The sequence below is a fragment of the Grus americana genome, chromosome 6 (assembly GCF_028858705.1).
Source record: "Grus americana isolate bGruAme1 chromosome 6, bGruAme1.mat, whole genome shotgun sequence".
Classification (NCBI taxonomy): domain Eukaryota; kingdom Metazoa; phylum Chordata; class Aves; order Gruiformes; family Gruidae; genus Grus; species Grus americana.
Window position 1 is genome coordinate 28,830,357 of NC_072857.1, and position 16,001 is coordinate 28,846,357.

At 40.5% G+C, this 16,001-nt stretch overlaps 1 protein-coding gene across 3 annotated transcripts in view; it reads left to right on the plus strand.

Moving 5' to 3' along the window:
• Window positions 1-16,001, plus strand: part of PARD3B (par-3 family cell polarity regulator beta) — a 423,913-nt gene that overhangs the window by 339,459 nt on the left and 68,453 nt on the right. For all 3 annotated transcript variants that reach the window (XM_054830200.1, XM_054830201.1, XM_054830202.1), the window contains one exon: window positions 1,486-1,782. In XM_054830200.1, coding sequence (XP_054686175.1) covers window positions 1,486-1,782 — 297 coding nt within the window. The remainder of the gene's footprint in view (window positions 1-1,485; window positions 1,783-16,001) is intronic.

The following is a 16,001-nucleotide window of genomic DNA, read 5'->3' on the forward strand; positions in this document are numbered from 1 at the left end:
ACAGTTAATGGAGAGGTGTAACTGGAAAGCAAGCCTGACAGACATTAATGTACTCAAGTCAGTGTGTAGAGAGGCATGTTGTTCTCATTAGAATTATTTGTGAACCTTTTTAACTACAAATTATTTGAAAAGTATTAGCATTTATTTTGATGATACAATTCTAATGAAATAAAATAAATGGTATGAATTCCTTTTTGTACTTAATAGCTCCTGTGTGTCAGACTGCAAGCTCCCAATGTGCTCATCTGTTTCTTTAGGGAACCATTTTCTCCATGCCTTTTAAAGACTTTCTCCAGAACATCTTCATTTTTCACTGTGCAGAGTCCTGAGGCCATTATGCTTTACTGGGGTAACCAAGTCTGGTAGACCCTTTTTACTTATTCCCCCGCGGTACAAATTACACTTTTCTTTCAACGCTGTCGCTGTACCTCAGATACAGTCAACATTTGCTGTTGACTTCTGTCAGGCACTGCAACTCCGTATCTGTCTTCCGTTCTCTGTGTTTTCTTCCATGCTTCATTATTTTCTGTAAATGCTATTTATTACGTACTGTGGTCAGCATTCTGCCAGATCCATCTCACTGCATTTAATTAAGCTGTGTTGAAGAGTAGCTGAGCAGTTAACAGAAGTTGCATGCTCACAAAGCCTTGCCATAGGTTATTTTTCTCCAGCATGAATGTCGAATCATTGAATATCAGCTGAGTTTGAAATTTACCTGAATATGTTTTACTATTCCAAAGAGATTACACAATGGCCCTGATTAGCAGCAGCATTTTGTAATACCACTTAAGGCTTTATCACAGTGGAGTACTGCCAGTAATAGTCTTTAATTCACTTATATGTACCAATTCATCTCTGTCAGGTTTCTATTAATTTCTTTGCTGTTTTACTTTGTCCCTATCCCCTATATAATAAGGCATGATTTCCACATTTATGTAGCCAAAATAAAATTAAAAAAAAATTAAGAAATCTTCAGCAAATTAACTGTGGTCCTTTGATTTGAGACAACTGTGCTATCTCTCCATTTACGTTCACGTTTAATCTGCTTTTCAGAAGTTAATGTGTTTAGGAGACTCTAGGTGGGTCAAGCGACCAAGAGGCAGTAACAATTTTACTATCTAATTTAGATAAAAAGTTTCAGGATTGGGTGAGGTATATTAGCTGCAAAGTGGAGGGTAGCTGTAGAATTAAAACTGTGTGTTCATGCATACACACGCGCGCATCCACACTTGTGAAAAGTCACACTCTATTCAGCATGAATTTTTTTCATCAGAATGATGACCAACTTTGGTTACAAAGGTGATTGCCAGAGATAAAGAACAAAATTGCTGCACACACCGTTTTGTTTTGTCTGGCACAGTGTACCTGAAGATCTAAACAGCTGAGTTTGGGGTTGGTGCTCCAAATTTGTGTGATGAATCAGTGTCTGTGGTTGCTGTTGAAGCAGATCCAACTGTATATTTGTTCTTTCTTTTTCATTGTTAGGATTGGTGCAAAGCATCAGGAGTTACGGCAAAAGCAACTGAGAGGCCTGAGTGATTATTCCACTGGTCCTGGAGGGCCTGACATCGATGATGATGAGGTGGATCCAAATTATGCCAGAGTAAACCACTTCCGAGAGGCTTACCCAGCAGCAAGCATCTACAGGCCATCATCGCCGGCGGTAGCAGAAACCTTTGTATATCCACGTGATTCTCCTTCAACACCAATGGAGAGGGAACACTTGGAAGGACTGTATGCAAAAATAAACAAGCAGCATTACCCACAGACTCCTGGTGACAGGTAATATTGCCACCTGGCATTACAAACAATCATAACTTGGTGGGGAGGGAGCTTGGGGCTAAGCGGGGGAGCTGTTCTGATGCCCTAAGCCTCTGTATTTACTGACTAGAAAGCCATGGATTTCCTTTTAACCAAAACCATGATTTGCTGCAGCAGTACCCCCAAAGCATCTGAGCAAGGCAGCAGTCAAACAGAAATCATTAAAGAAAAGTCCATATTTCACAAACAGAATGAATGAACTGACTCCAGTCCAATTCCTGCACTGCTGAGAGAGTGTTTTTTCCCTCTTTCAATTGGGAAAAGTTCTTACCCTGCAGCAAAAATAATCTGTTTTCAGATCCCTTTCGATCCTGCTGATCATCAAGTGCCTCTTAGTAACAGGTTTTGTATGATAGCATGATATACTGCGTATGTTTATGGTTTAGTTTTCCCCAGCTGTGTAATATTACACACTTTCATTTAGGTTGGGGAGAGGACTGGGAATCGTGGCATTTTTATGCAGACTGTGAAGTGTGGCTTCACAAGACTGATTGCCTTTCACAGCCTTTCCAATAACCAAGTGGGAAGGAAAGAGCCATTTTTAATCCTTACTGTCAGGCTTCCAGGTTGATAGCATTAAAGAAAGATGGTCAAGTTTTTCCCCAGGTTAAAAAGAAAACAGAAATTCCTTTTAGTTGATGATGTAGCCACCATTATGATGATTTTAAAACTGGTTGCTTCTGGAATTTGGGGCTAAAAGAATGTAAGACTTCATTACTATCATGGCATTAATATATCAATGCTGAGTTTTTCAAACTAATGTATGAGTGTGTAGACAAGATATACAAGTCTATGTGAAAAGAAGAGCTGACTGACTAAGACATGGGGGACTTGAGGAATTATTCATGCTTTGAGTTCATATTACAATCTGTAGTGTCTCCCCATGGCCTCAGTTTGTGCTATGTGATACCAAACTTGTTAATTTTGGAGAAATATGTGAGCACAGATACAGGAGTGTTTTCAGTTCGTGGTATCATAGTACTTTAAAAATGTCTACTGAGTCATTGTTATAAATAGTAATAAAACACGTCTGACAAATCTAAGTTTGTAGCAGGGAATGGGCCAAGTATTTCTCTTTTTCACCTAAAGTCAGTATGGTAGAGATCTTTCCAAACATAATGATGTTGCTAATCATCATCTTCCGTATTATTAACTTGTCCCCTACTGGATAAGGGTGAAGAGGGTGAAGTAAGAGGTAGTGATCATGGCTTTTTGCCATCTAGTGGGTTTTGCTTTACTAGAAAAGTCTTGAGGTGGTTGTTACTGAAGTTGCACACACATTTGTGTATAGCAAAGGGATCAGAAACCGAGTTCATACTAACTCAGTAAACCAGGATCTGAGAATTCCCAGCAGGAGGGTTTCTAAATTTCAGGTTCACATATTTTTCAAATATAAATATATACAGATGTAACTCAATTGGAGTAAGACATTGTCATAAAGGTTGCTTCATAATGCCAGTTTTAACAGGGAATTTATAGCTTTACATTTTAAAAATGTCATCAGTAATGAAGTGTGGTCTATACATCGTTTTTCCATGCAGCAAAAAGAAATCCTCAAGTCTTTCCCTCTGGCCTCTTTTATTTGATTGCTTGTATCGTGGTTGTAACTACACTGAATGAACTCTTGACTTGCTGTGTGGACAAGATGGAAGTCCCAACCAGGTTTGGATTCAGTGTTGGGATCCTGGATTTTAGCGTGGATTTAGCTGTAATTGCATGATAGCATGATAACTCAGTGAAAAACTAAAATCAAAACATCTAACAGGCAAGAAAGGTTACCTCATATCTGAGCCCATGATCAGAAGTCATGCCGAGAGGCTGTTCCATCTGTGTTGACTCTGTACCAAAAGACAAACAGTCCACAACAAGTTCGCTTTGTTGAATTTCTCAGGCTTGTAGAGGCTGTTTAACCAGATTAGGAAAAAATAGGATATGTGGGATTCTTATTAGGCTGCCTTTGTTCTTTTTTTAAATCTTTCTTTCCTTTGTCTCAGAGACAAAAAGGTTGTTGTTATTCGCCAGCAGAAATGTGCCAAACGTGAATAATTTTATGTGAATTTATGCAGTGGGTCGTGAGGTCTCAGCCAGCAGTTGTTGAATATAGTGGCAACTTCAGGCGAGGAAATCTTTCTGTGCTAGAGGGAGAGGACTGAAAGGAGAAAGAGATGTGGAAAGAAAAATCCCTGGATAACATGTTAATTACAAAAACAAATCTGCTTTCAAGGGTCAAGTATGAAAACTACCTTGTCTGCCTCAAAATGACGGGAAAGGGCTATAATGGATGCTTATTAGCCAAGCCAAAGCTATTTTGTGTTTGCAGGGCTGAACATTTATCAACACATTTGTCATGTAATAGCTCATGCTTTGGTCTTGCTAACACATGCATGCGCTCTCAAAGTTTTGCTATTAATTTTACTTTAGATGGATGGCTTTTTCTCCCATCTCTGACTCTCAACTTGTAATATAGTGTGTGGAGACTTGATCAGTGACTAAAGTAAATGGGTTTTGGGGTAGAGGGGGGATTTGAACACAGAGAGAATAGATTATTTCATTTCAGTCTGGAAATTCCAGTTATGTGTCATTATGATAGGGAATTCAAGCTTATCATTTGAAACAAGAAGTTCATTTTTATTTTATTTTTGCAGAAAAATGTATTAACATAATTAATGCCTTTTAAAATTTGGAGGCCATTTGTAAAGTAAGAAGCTTAGCGGCCAGATAAGCACTGCTCACAGTTTGCGTACATTTATTCACCTTCCCTTTTCTCATTGCCAGAATCCATCGAGTGTTCCTGGTTCATTCTTCTCAGTAGATTCGCAGTTGAAACTGAGAATCTCCCTCAGTATGCAGCAAAGCAATAGGCTGCACATGTATGAAGTCTGTGGCTTTCATCCTTATGAAGTATGTTTGCTGCCTCCAAGCACTGCTCCTCAGAGCACACACAGACCTGCTTCATGTTGCCGTCTGTGTACTAATGTCCCCTTTCCCTACACTCGCATCTGGCATCTCAGGGGGTTTTGGGGGGTTGCTTTGTGTCTTACTTTCAACTGTTGTGTAACGTTGTTCTGCACTGCTTCACAATTGTTGATTTTCATTCCGACGATGACTATATTCAGTGAAATAGATGTAATTTTTTGTGTATATTTTGCTGAAAGCTTTGGAATTCTTAACTAAGAGAGGTGCTATATAAATGTAAATTGTCCTTATTAATGAATATAGCGAAAGCATTAGCATGATCAGTGTATTCTGTGAATGTTAAGTTAAAGAGAGTGAAAAAAAATTAGCTGGCAAAATCACACATTTCTTTGTAAATCAAGCATTTTTCTGTTTATTTCTAATTAGCCACAATTTTCTGTAATGCAAATGGCATCCCAAAGGATGGTGCAGCCTGCGCAGCCACCTTGTGCAGCTGGGGAACTCGCAGGGTCTTTGCCTGAGACGCTGTACGTTTCCCCAGCCTGCGGCGGAGGCTGGGTGATCTGTGGCCCATATGTTCCTGAAACAAGTGGTAAGTCACATCTCTCCGAGTTTAGTCATCAAGGCTGTACCATGACAGTGCTAAGTTGCACCGTGGCAGAGCTTAGGTGTCAGACCAAAGCCAAAAGAGCATATGCACAACAGTATTATCACTTAAATGTCAGGCATGTCACATGGTGCAACCCTTTCTCACATTTTGAATAAGCAATTTCCTCTTTTTCCTCCCTTGAACATGGTGCTGTCAAGTATACCCAAACACCCCGAGTACATCTCCGGAAAGGTTCTAGAGACTTTGCTCAACTTATTTCCTCAGCCCAGAACTATGAAACATTTAAAGTCTGATGCCAAACTCACTGCCAAGTATAATTCTTCATTTATTTATGTGTCTTATCTTGGGGAATTTCAAAGTGCTGGTCTGACAAAAATGAATACAGTTTTCCTTTGTTTAGCGAGAATAGATTTAGAGCTGTATGTTGTTGCAGATTTAAAAAATTACTAATAAAAACCCCAACACTGTTTTATTACGCAGGAGGAGAGTCCAAAGTCTCAGTCTGATCCAGCTTTCCGTTTTTGGAGATGCTATGTTGGGTCCCATTGTGCAAGATCTTATACTCCACAATGTTAATTAATTAATTGAAAAATGGATCTTCCTTATTTCAGGGTGAAAGTTTCCTTATGGAAACTTGCAGTCTTCCAGAATGTTCAATCTACCAGCGTACAAAGTTGAAAATGGGGAAATGAAACCAATACCTCTGCACAACCCTAACTCTGCTCCTCGCGTCCTACCCTCAGAGCTGGCCAGAGTCATGAGAGACAGGGGCAAGACATTAAGCAGTCTGCCTCTCCCTGGAAAGGATCAAAGGAGAAAAATGTTGTATGTGTCCTGAGAGACCAAATGGCAAATGTAAGCTATCTGTAAGCCTGAGAGGAGAGTAAAAAGGGTCTGGAGTTTTGAAATTCAGCGAAGGGAGCATTTTCTCCTAAAGAGCAGGCTAAATGCAGGTATAGTTCGCTCCCATCCTGCTCAATCCAAGGCCATAGCAATCCAGAGCTGCACAGAAAAAGCTTTGTTCAAAAAGGGCAAGTTAGGGTTGCCCAGGTATGGTACTTAGCCCTGTATTTCTAGTCAGTCAGAAACTGATGTTTTCTTGTTCTCAGTACAAAGTATAGTTGGCATTGCTCACTGAGCATCCATCTACAACACCTTTATCGCTGCATAGCCAGGAAGCAATCCACTGCTCTAGGAGTGGATGGTCCTTTACTCAGGAATGGTTATTCTTTCAGATGGATAGTGTGGAGGCAAGGTCAAAATTGAATGAGGTTGTGTAATATCTACATACCCTTTGCCACTACACCTTGTGTTACACTGGAAAGAGAATTATGGTCATGCATTGAAATATTTTAATTTACAAAGCATGGCAAATATGAGTGAGGCATGCACTCTCACCCCATAGCTGCTTCTGCTTGGTGTCCTAAAATCACCTACGCTGTTTCCCAGTCTTTTACTGCTCTATACCTCCTGAGGCTGTCCTCTGACGCCTTTACCTCTGGAATTTATTTTTTCTGAAACATACCATGGGGTCTTCTGAACCTTTGGCTGCGATCTGGTCACTGTTCCCTGTAATGTTAAAACCAGATACTTAATGTTTGGCAGCTTACTGTCCTTCCTGGCTGATAGATTTCTGGCAACAGTTGAATTCAGACTGGCATTGGCAAGTACAGCAGAGGTTCAGTGGTTCCTGGAGGCTCTCAGTAGAGGTGTCCTGCTTGTGGGAGCAGGGCAATCCAGAAACCCTTTTGGCCACCAGGTCCACAGGAGTGTAGGTTGTGCCACTGGAGTTACCCTTGTACTGTGTTTTTTGCTATTTGTGGTTTTCTTCCTCAGAAAGGAGAAATGGGTCCTGCGTACTCACTGTGCTAACTAGGAAAAAATGTTGAGTACCTGAACCTCCTGGGACACGTTCAAATGAGCCTTGGTATAGGGAGGGTGAGGGAAATCTACTGGTAGCATTCAGGAAAAACTACTTTTCAGACAGCGTTCGAAGTGCTATTTCCCAGGAACTCCTTATCCATATCCTTCCAACTTTGGGACCCTAGCCCTATCATTCACTTCTCATGGACACCCCAGATTTCATGGAACTCAGGTGACCCTAAGCATTTTAGAGCGTGTCTAAAGAGAAGGGAGTTGTCAGACTTTAACCAGAGCAGAGCTGCCACTGCTATGTAATGTGTGCATGCTTGTTCAAGGCCATGCATTCTTCAGCAGAAATAATTTCTGTCAGGAATAGTCACAAATCTGCCTGCATGCATCCTGCCTGCTAGGGTTTGCATTTGGATCACCTCACTTATTGACAGATGTGTAAAATTTTATATACTGCACTCCCACAACTCCCTTGTGACTGGCCTGCTGCAGATGCTGGTGAGCCTGAGTTTTGGCAGCTGTGTTAAGCATTCATATGCATTCAGGTTTGGTTTGTTGGTTTGGTTTTTTTCCCCTCCAGCCCTGTCTTTTCTTATGTGATATATTACTGCATGGAATTATTTTACGTTAATTCTGCCTGTTTATTGGTAATGTCCCATTCTTTCAGTCGTTTGGATGCAAATGCAAAAGATAGGTCCCTGGAGAAAGAGCAGGTCTGTTACTGGAAGATGAGACCATACCAGAGGATACAGAGTGAAATGCAGATGGTGTTGTCAGCCTCTTAAATGTACAAATAAAGACAAAATGAGATCGTCCATGCAGCTGGAATGAAATCATATGGCCTTGTACGTGTTCCTGCCATAGCGTATTTCCTAGTGTGAGCAAGAGAAGCTAAATTCTGTCTTATGCAGGATGTTATTTGACCAAAAGCTCTTTTTCCTTTAATCAGCAGCAGAATAATGTGTGTATGTATTAACTTTTCTCTGCATAATATTTTTTTAACAAAACACCATTTAATTTTAAATGCTAATATGTGTGTGCGGTCAATTAAGAAGCCAGAATTGACTATAAGGCTGGTAAGCTCCAAGGAAGAGAGAGGAAGATCATTACACTTCTGCTCATAGATGGCTATTTGTGAACCAGCTGATAATGTGCAAAATTAAGATTTCGTAAGTGGCATTTTAAATGAATGGTTAATGGCTGAAGATTAATTAAACAGTCAGAGTTGTTCAAAAGAGAAGCTGTTAAAATCTTGTTTATAGGCCAGTCACTTCCATGCTTAAAGTGCAAACCCTAATAGCATGTGGTATTTCCATTTAGCAAGCAAGCAATGTAACTAGAATATTTTCCTTGAACAAGGAAATCTACCTTACTGGGTACGCAGGGTGGATGGATGGATGTAGCATTGTGTACTGTCTTTTCTTCTTCCTAATTAGTACTTGTCTGGTAGCAGTACAGAGAAATGCATTTCCTCTGAGAATTTGGAAATCTTAAATAAAATTGTTAAATCTTATTTTAATTAAAGTGTAAGGGACATGGTTACATCTGATGTGGTTCTATTTTCCCACTACTCTCCAGTAGTCTGTTCTACTTCATACTCTTCAGGGTTTTCAAAATGCCCAGCTTTTCATTGCTCCAGGTTGTCTTCTGTCAGAATAAGTCTCTTTGGCTCCATCATTAGCCTTGCAGAGTTGCTCAGCTAAGAGAAAAAAAAAAAAAAAAAAAAGGTATGTTTTCAGTCAGGTTTATTCTGTACTGCAATTCTGGTTAAATGATGAATGTTAACCCAGTCCCATTTCCCTGACTGAAGCAAAACAACAAGCAGAAGGTCATTATGCTGCTTACAGTTGTGAGGCCTGTCCTTCCAGCAAATCCTGTGCCAAAAAACTGTTTGTTTTTCTTTTGTTTTCCCTTTCTCTCAGCCCAATTCCCAATCTTTCTGTTAACTATCTGCTGGTTTTCCCCCAGCTTCCCAACACAATCATTTTACCTTACCATCTCGTAGCTTCTGGATATGCAAGTAGTTCCAGAGAAAGGCCTGGTGACTTGGCCTTGTGCAAGGTTTGCTGTATAGCCCAATGTAAGATGAATAAACATTGCTTTTGCATCTACTTCTAAGTCCGTACATACTAAGAATCTGTCTTTTTTGGAGGTGGAAGAGGTTGGACGCAAGGAGCACAGACCAGCTCATGTGTATGTTTGCACTGCAGTTGATGACATGAGCTCACAGCAAGCTCTGTCCTGACTTTTCACTTTATTGAGATAAATTAGTGGCTTCCGGTCAAAATATTTTTTAAAAATAGTGAAAATTTAGTGGGAGACAGAGAATCCTTTCCCGGAAATCTTAAAGTAATGGACAAAGGGTTAAGTTTGGAGGAGAGGGGAAAAATGGCTATCACCGGACTAGTTCAAAATGCTGAGTAGTTCCAGTTAAGAGAGCAGTGATATCTGCTGAATAAGGATGAAGAAGTAACCCTTAGATGTGACAGGGAAAATGGACATAGACTGACTGGAGCCATGAGAAACATTTTCACAGTGTCTTCATTTCTGTTTGAGGTTATCCAAGGTCAGCGGGACCAATGCTAACAGGTTCCTCTGAGCTACACGTAAAGCAATCCCTGGCCCCTCTCCTCGTTAAGCAGTGAGGAGCATAAACGAGTCCTGAGAGTCTTCAAGCGTCATCCTGCAATTTCTCATATGTTCTCAAAATAAGCAGTTGATTGGTTTTCTCTGATCACCAGGAAAAACTCTTACACCGGTTGAGGTGGCTGCAACAGGGGCAGCCATGGGGCACACCTCAGACCTACCAGCATTGCCAGGCTACGCTGCCACCGGGAGCAATGCAGTAGCTGTGGTAGGGTTTTCCAGCATGACTGCTCATGTCCAGGCCAAGTGCTTAGATCTGTATCGTACTCATACAGCTTAATGGTTGTCGTCTCTATGTATCTATAAGATGTAGAGAATTCTTGCCGTGTTCTAAGAAGATTATTTATACACCGATTTTTCTGCAGTCCCAGTTTACCTGGGGTTTACACTGACAGATCTTTAAGATTTTTCTGCTAATCTTATTTCTTCTGTTCCATTGAGTAACTTGGCTCTCAACATAATAAGATACAAAAGATCTAACGGGGCCACAGATCTGACCTCAGAATGAGTTGATGGGAACCTTCTCATGGAAGGTTCAAACATCTAATAGCAGGATAAAACGACTGCTCCTAAAAAGAGTCCAGGACCTTGCTCCCTGCTTGTGTCAAGACGCCAGTGGTGAAAGGTTACCCAAGCACTTTGTAAGGAGCATTGCTGACAGCAAGTATAGGCAGAAGCATGAACCAGATCTTTCGGTCAGCAGAAAACTGTAAGAATTGATGTAGTTGAAAAGCTGAAAATCACTCGATATTGTGCTAGCAAAAATATTGGGAGGACTGATGAGATGTGATGAAAATGGCTTAATAGGCAACAGGATGCTGAATAAAAAGAGAATAATTGTGATTATTGTCTGACAGCTGTGCAGAGCATACAGTCAATGTCAAACTCTAAACTGTGCTATTTTTCAATCCATGAGCACAAGTCCACTGGCACAGACAGTAATCCAAGGGGTCATAGTAAGCCAAGAAATAGTTTGTTTCATCAGCTCAGGTCTCCTGATGTAGTTCAGTTGGTATGTACTCTGAACCTCTGCGGCTGTCCTTACCTCCCTGCAAGGAAGGAGACCTGCCACCATATGGAGTCCACGTGTACTGTGGCTAAGCAGCAGTTTCTCTGGCAGGCCATGCAGCAGCAGAGCGTTTGTTGACATTGATCAAGGTATCGGTATCGGTCTTGGGATGGTCTAAAAGAATTGTGACTATTTTGTGGAGAGTGATATTAGACTGTCATAGAAAATTAAATAACTTGTCTTAAACTACATTGTGGCCTGCATCTGAGAGAAAGTGAGGTCTTTCATTAGGACGGAGGGACGTGAGAAAATGATAACCACACTGGTTATCTTTTTTTATCATGAACTTGTCCTTGATGTCTGGAGGCCATTTTTAGAAAGCAGTGGAGAGCGATTGCATGAAAGATTTTATACTCTTCAGTTGCTTGCAAAACAGGTAGCTGCCTTCATTTTTTCACTACACCAAGCTGAAGTGGGCAAAACCAAAAAAACAAGTCATGTTTAAAAAGATGCAAGAGGGGAGTGAGTGTGAGATATACCTCTAGAAAGTGCTAAAAATTGAATTAATTTAGCATACTAGTAGAGCAATAAATGTCCTCTTTATTTTTTCCCTTCTTGTTTCTCTCCAGTTTCCTACTTGTGTACCAGTAGGTCAGTGTGAGAGTTTTGTGGTGTTACAGTCCTCTGTTGAATCTGCACTGTGGGAGGTCACTAGCCCCTTCCCTCCAGTGACTTGGAGGCACTGAGAAATGAGAAAGAGCCAACTAATGTTTTAACATTTCAAACAACACCTTATCATTCAGTCTTTGACCCATATTTGTGGTTTAATTTCTTCATTCACTTAAAATTTTAATCTTAAATAAAATTTTTCAGCATAATAGTATCTTCAGGGCATTTCTTCTCAAACCAATATTAGCTAGAACATGTCCTTCAGCTGTGGCGTTTATCTGTTATAAACACTTCTGCCCTTAGGCTTTGATGCCTACTTAGTCCAGGATATGGTTATTGCCTTGTAAATGGGAATCAGCCGCAAATGATCATTATGGTATTTACATAAAATGCATAGAAAACAATTATTTTGAGACTGGCCTGTAAGGTAAAGCATAGAACATGTTTCTAATGCAAGCGTCGTACGTGGCCTGGCAATTGAAAAGTAAGCAACAACGTACCTTCAGAGGGATGAAAACACGTTCAAAATGCGGTCTGTCTTGCGGCGAGAGGGCAACTATTTTCTGTGCCTGAGTCACCGTAATGCTCCATAACTGTCTGAAAGGACTGCTTTAATTCAGCACTTGTATGCCGTAAGCGTGCTGCTAACCAGGGGATCTGGACTGCTTCTGCTCTGCTCTTGGGTGATGATGGAGGAGGCCTTCTGCAGCTGGAGTCCCTGCGTTACATATCAGCGGATACTTCCATAATGTAACAAAGGGGTGTGAGGTTGTGGAGGAGGGTTGGGGAATAGTATCAGAGCAATAAACCTGTTCCTAATTGTTATTGATTGTTAGTACGCAGATTACAAGCAGACAGTCTGCAGTCCTTCACCTAAATAAGGTGTTGTTTTCTTCCTTTAACATCTTCTGCTCTCCCTGATTTGAAAAAAAACAGGAGGCAATTATTTTGTGCCTCTGTATACAATGGCAATGTTTAAACAGCAACTGCTTCAGAGAGAGAGAGTAAAGGGGACTAGGGGGAAGGGATTGATCTTTTCCTCTTTTTCTCTGTAAATACCACTGTCTGCATCAGTGGTGATGCTTTGACCTCTTTGCTACAGAGCTTGAAAAGCCTCTTGCACTTAGTGACATGTTCTGGCTCCAAAACTGAATAGGCAGAAGTCTAATTCTCTTTCTTTGAGCACTGCTACAAATAGATTATCAATCTAAATATGATAAGTGCTCGAGAATTCCTCCCAAAATTTAGACTCATTAGTCTGAGGACTGGTATTTTTTTACAGGTCTGTGTGGCTTCTGAAATGATTAACACTGTTCCTTCATACCTTTTTGCCTTTAATCTGCACTCTGCCTGCTATCTCATTGCTATTAGCTATGGCAAATATACCAGGTGTCTGAGCAGCTTCATTGTTCTGTTGTTTTTCTTTTCACGACCCTAGTGCATAGATAGATGGTAATTTCTTTTTTGTGTTAAAACGTGCCTCCGAGGAATAAGATTACCAGTGTTCAGTCTTTGGCCGGTAAAGATACTGAGGTCTCATATCTTCTGAATGCTTTGTCTCAGTTAGTGTTTCTACTCGCTCAGTGCATTTATAGTGGAGGTCTGTTCTTCTGTAATGCCCATGGAAGCTTAAATTAATGTCCCTTGACTTTAGGAAAGCGGTTTTAACATGTTTTCTAAATGTTTTCTTTATTCCCAGGGTTGAGAAATGATACATAAAGACACCTGCTCTTCCAAGTGGGTGGAAATCGAAAATCATGCCAAGGAAAATGCTGTTGCTCAGAAAAGATTCAAAATATGCATTGTTTAAAGTGTGGCATAAACAAACTAGATTATGTAAGGTTCCTGGGCCCTTCTTTGGGATGAGCTCACCCACTCGTGGCTCCGTAGCTTCCCTACTAATGATACTTAGTGCTTACACCTAAAAAGCAACGTATGAACTGCTGGTTTCCCCATCGATTTTGAAAAAGATAGTTAGGAAGCTACAGGCACTGAATCAGCACAGCTCCCTTCAGTTCTACGTGAGAGCCACTGTTGTGCTCGAGTAACACAGTGGTGCCTCCAGACCTTTAAGAAAACACGTTTCTTTAAAATGGGTCAGGAAACAACTGATTGATTCACAGGTAACGAATGTGGATGGGTGTTTACTGGGAAGAAAAGTGACAGTTCACATCTGAATTTAGATAAACACATAAATTTGGTAGTGGATGCTTCATTTCTGTAGATGTAGGTAGCAACATGTGATAGTCACTGTATATGATAAGATCGCAGCAGTTGCCACGGTACATAAAAGGATACAAGAACAGATGAAATCATTAATGCTTTCATATTGTATCCTGTCTTATTTCCAGTAACATAGCATGCCTGGTACTTAATGGGGCATATCTTTGAAAGAATCAGCAGGTATGATGTTCTGGAAAACATGAAAATCTGCAACCTTGCGTCAGAGGCCAAAGCAATATCTTGGATCTGACATTTTTTTCAAGTACAAATTGTGTCATTGGTACAGTTACATAAGCTAGAAATTGTAAATTTATGTTGCACGATCTGAAAAGCAAATGATAGCATGTGGTTTTGTATCTGGTGCTCAGAAAGAAGACTGATGTGCAGGTCCTGTTTCCATCAAAGTAAGTGGCAAAATTTCTGTTGATTGAGGTGGGAAATCAGAACTGATTCCCTTGCCTGGTTCTCCCTGAAAGAATGATGAAGTGATGTTTTCTTTTCTATTTTATACTTATTAGTTTCACAGCCAGATTACTGTAACTTGAGCTTTTTTTGCTATACTTCTGCATGACTGCTTTTGTTAACCACTTTTATTACCTTTTGGCCTGTTCTTTGCATCATGCTATTGACAAAATGAGTTTTACGGTTTTTTTACCCCAAAGTTTAGAGCATAAAATACGGAAGAAATCCATACAAAAAAAGTCTGAAACATTAATTGGACTAGACTACAGCATTTAAAGTAACCTATTCTATCGTCCATTTACCTCCCACATGAAATGAAAACTCTATTTTGATCTGAACTGTCACAGATAATTTCTGCACATAAAACACATCCAGAGACAGCTTTCAAATGGAGTTGTCACTTCTTATTTAGCAAGCTGGGGACTCTCTATTGTTGTCAAACCCTCTTTGCAAAAGCATCACTAACACACTGATTTGCACAGTTGTATGTAAGAGGAGGAATGGTTGCACAGCCTCCATGAAACAAAAAATTGTATGTAGGTGCTGGAATCCTCTGCAGCTAAACTTACCTACTGCTTAGGAGAAAATTCCTTTTTTTTAATATTATTTTTAAACAGATTTTCGTATTGTGTGCTGTTGTTTTTAGTGTAACCAGGTTTTAGTGCGAATAGTGATGATTAACATTTAAAAGCTAGCAACCAACATTCTGTTATTTTCCCTGACCTCTATGGGAGCAGAAGTTTGGATTTAATCTCTTCACAAATTTCAGGGATTCTTAAGCAAGTGCACTGGGAATATATCTGAACTGTGAGTACAGAAGAGTATTCTGTACACAGAGTGTATTCCAGCTAAGATCCTGAGGCAGGGCTGTCGGGCGCTTGTTTCCAGACTGCTATTCTGGTGGTGGCCAATGTAGCCATCTGGTGAGGCTGGCTGGAAGACCCAGCTATGGCATCGCAGAAGACGACAGGTTAAAAGTTGAGAACTACCATTCTTCAGACTTTTTTTTTTTTTTTTAAATAACACTCAGTTTGCCCTTGAGCATGATGTATTTTCATAAAATAAATTTGCCTCCTGGCCTCAGTTGTATTCTGATAAGTTTATGCTATTGGAATATGCAGTTAAATAGTAATGTATGATTTTTATTGCATTTTCCTCTCAAGGTGGGAAAATTGACCAGGATTAGGGGATGAAGAATTTGGTTAGTGTGATGAGTTGTCCTTTATTGCTGTCTCCACGACTACTCTATGCAGGATTAAACAGGAAGACACAAGCTGGCAGGGTGCTCTTCTGACCTAATTCTGCACCACAACACAGATAGCACACTATCTGCTGATCTATCTGATAAGCATGACTTTGTCAAATCCAGCCGTATGTTCAGGAGTGAAAGGAGTGAAGCCCAGATGAGGCCAGGGACTCGCATTTTCTCCAGCTGCCTGAATCCTTTAGGTGTCTTCCCTGCTGCAGCTGGGGTTGGGGGGCAGGACTGGAGGGAGGGAAGCCGCCTGTTGCAGTGTGGAATCTACAGAAAAAACAAAACTAAAAGGTAGAGCCTAAAGCATTACTGGTCAAAGCCAATTGCCTGTTTTAAGGGCCATATCTTCTGTAATGAAGCAAGAGATATAGACTGGAAATTGCATTCTGATTTCTAAGCTGTGTGCCAGAAGGTTTGAAGGTTCTTTGTTCAATGTGTCTCAAAATCCCTTCTGGAGAGGGACATGATGGGGAGGGGGTTTCTCCATTCCCACTTTTGCCTGTAAATGTAGTGTATTC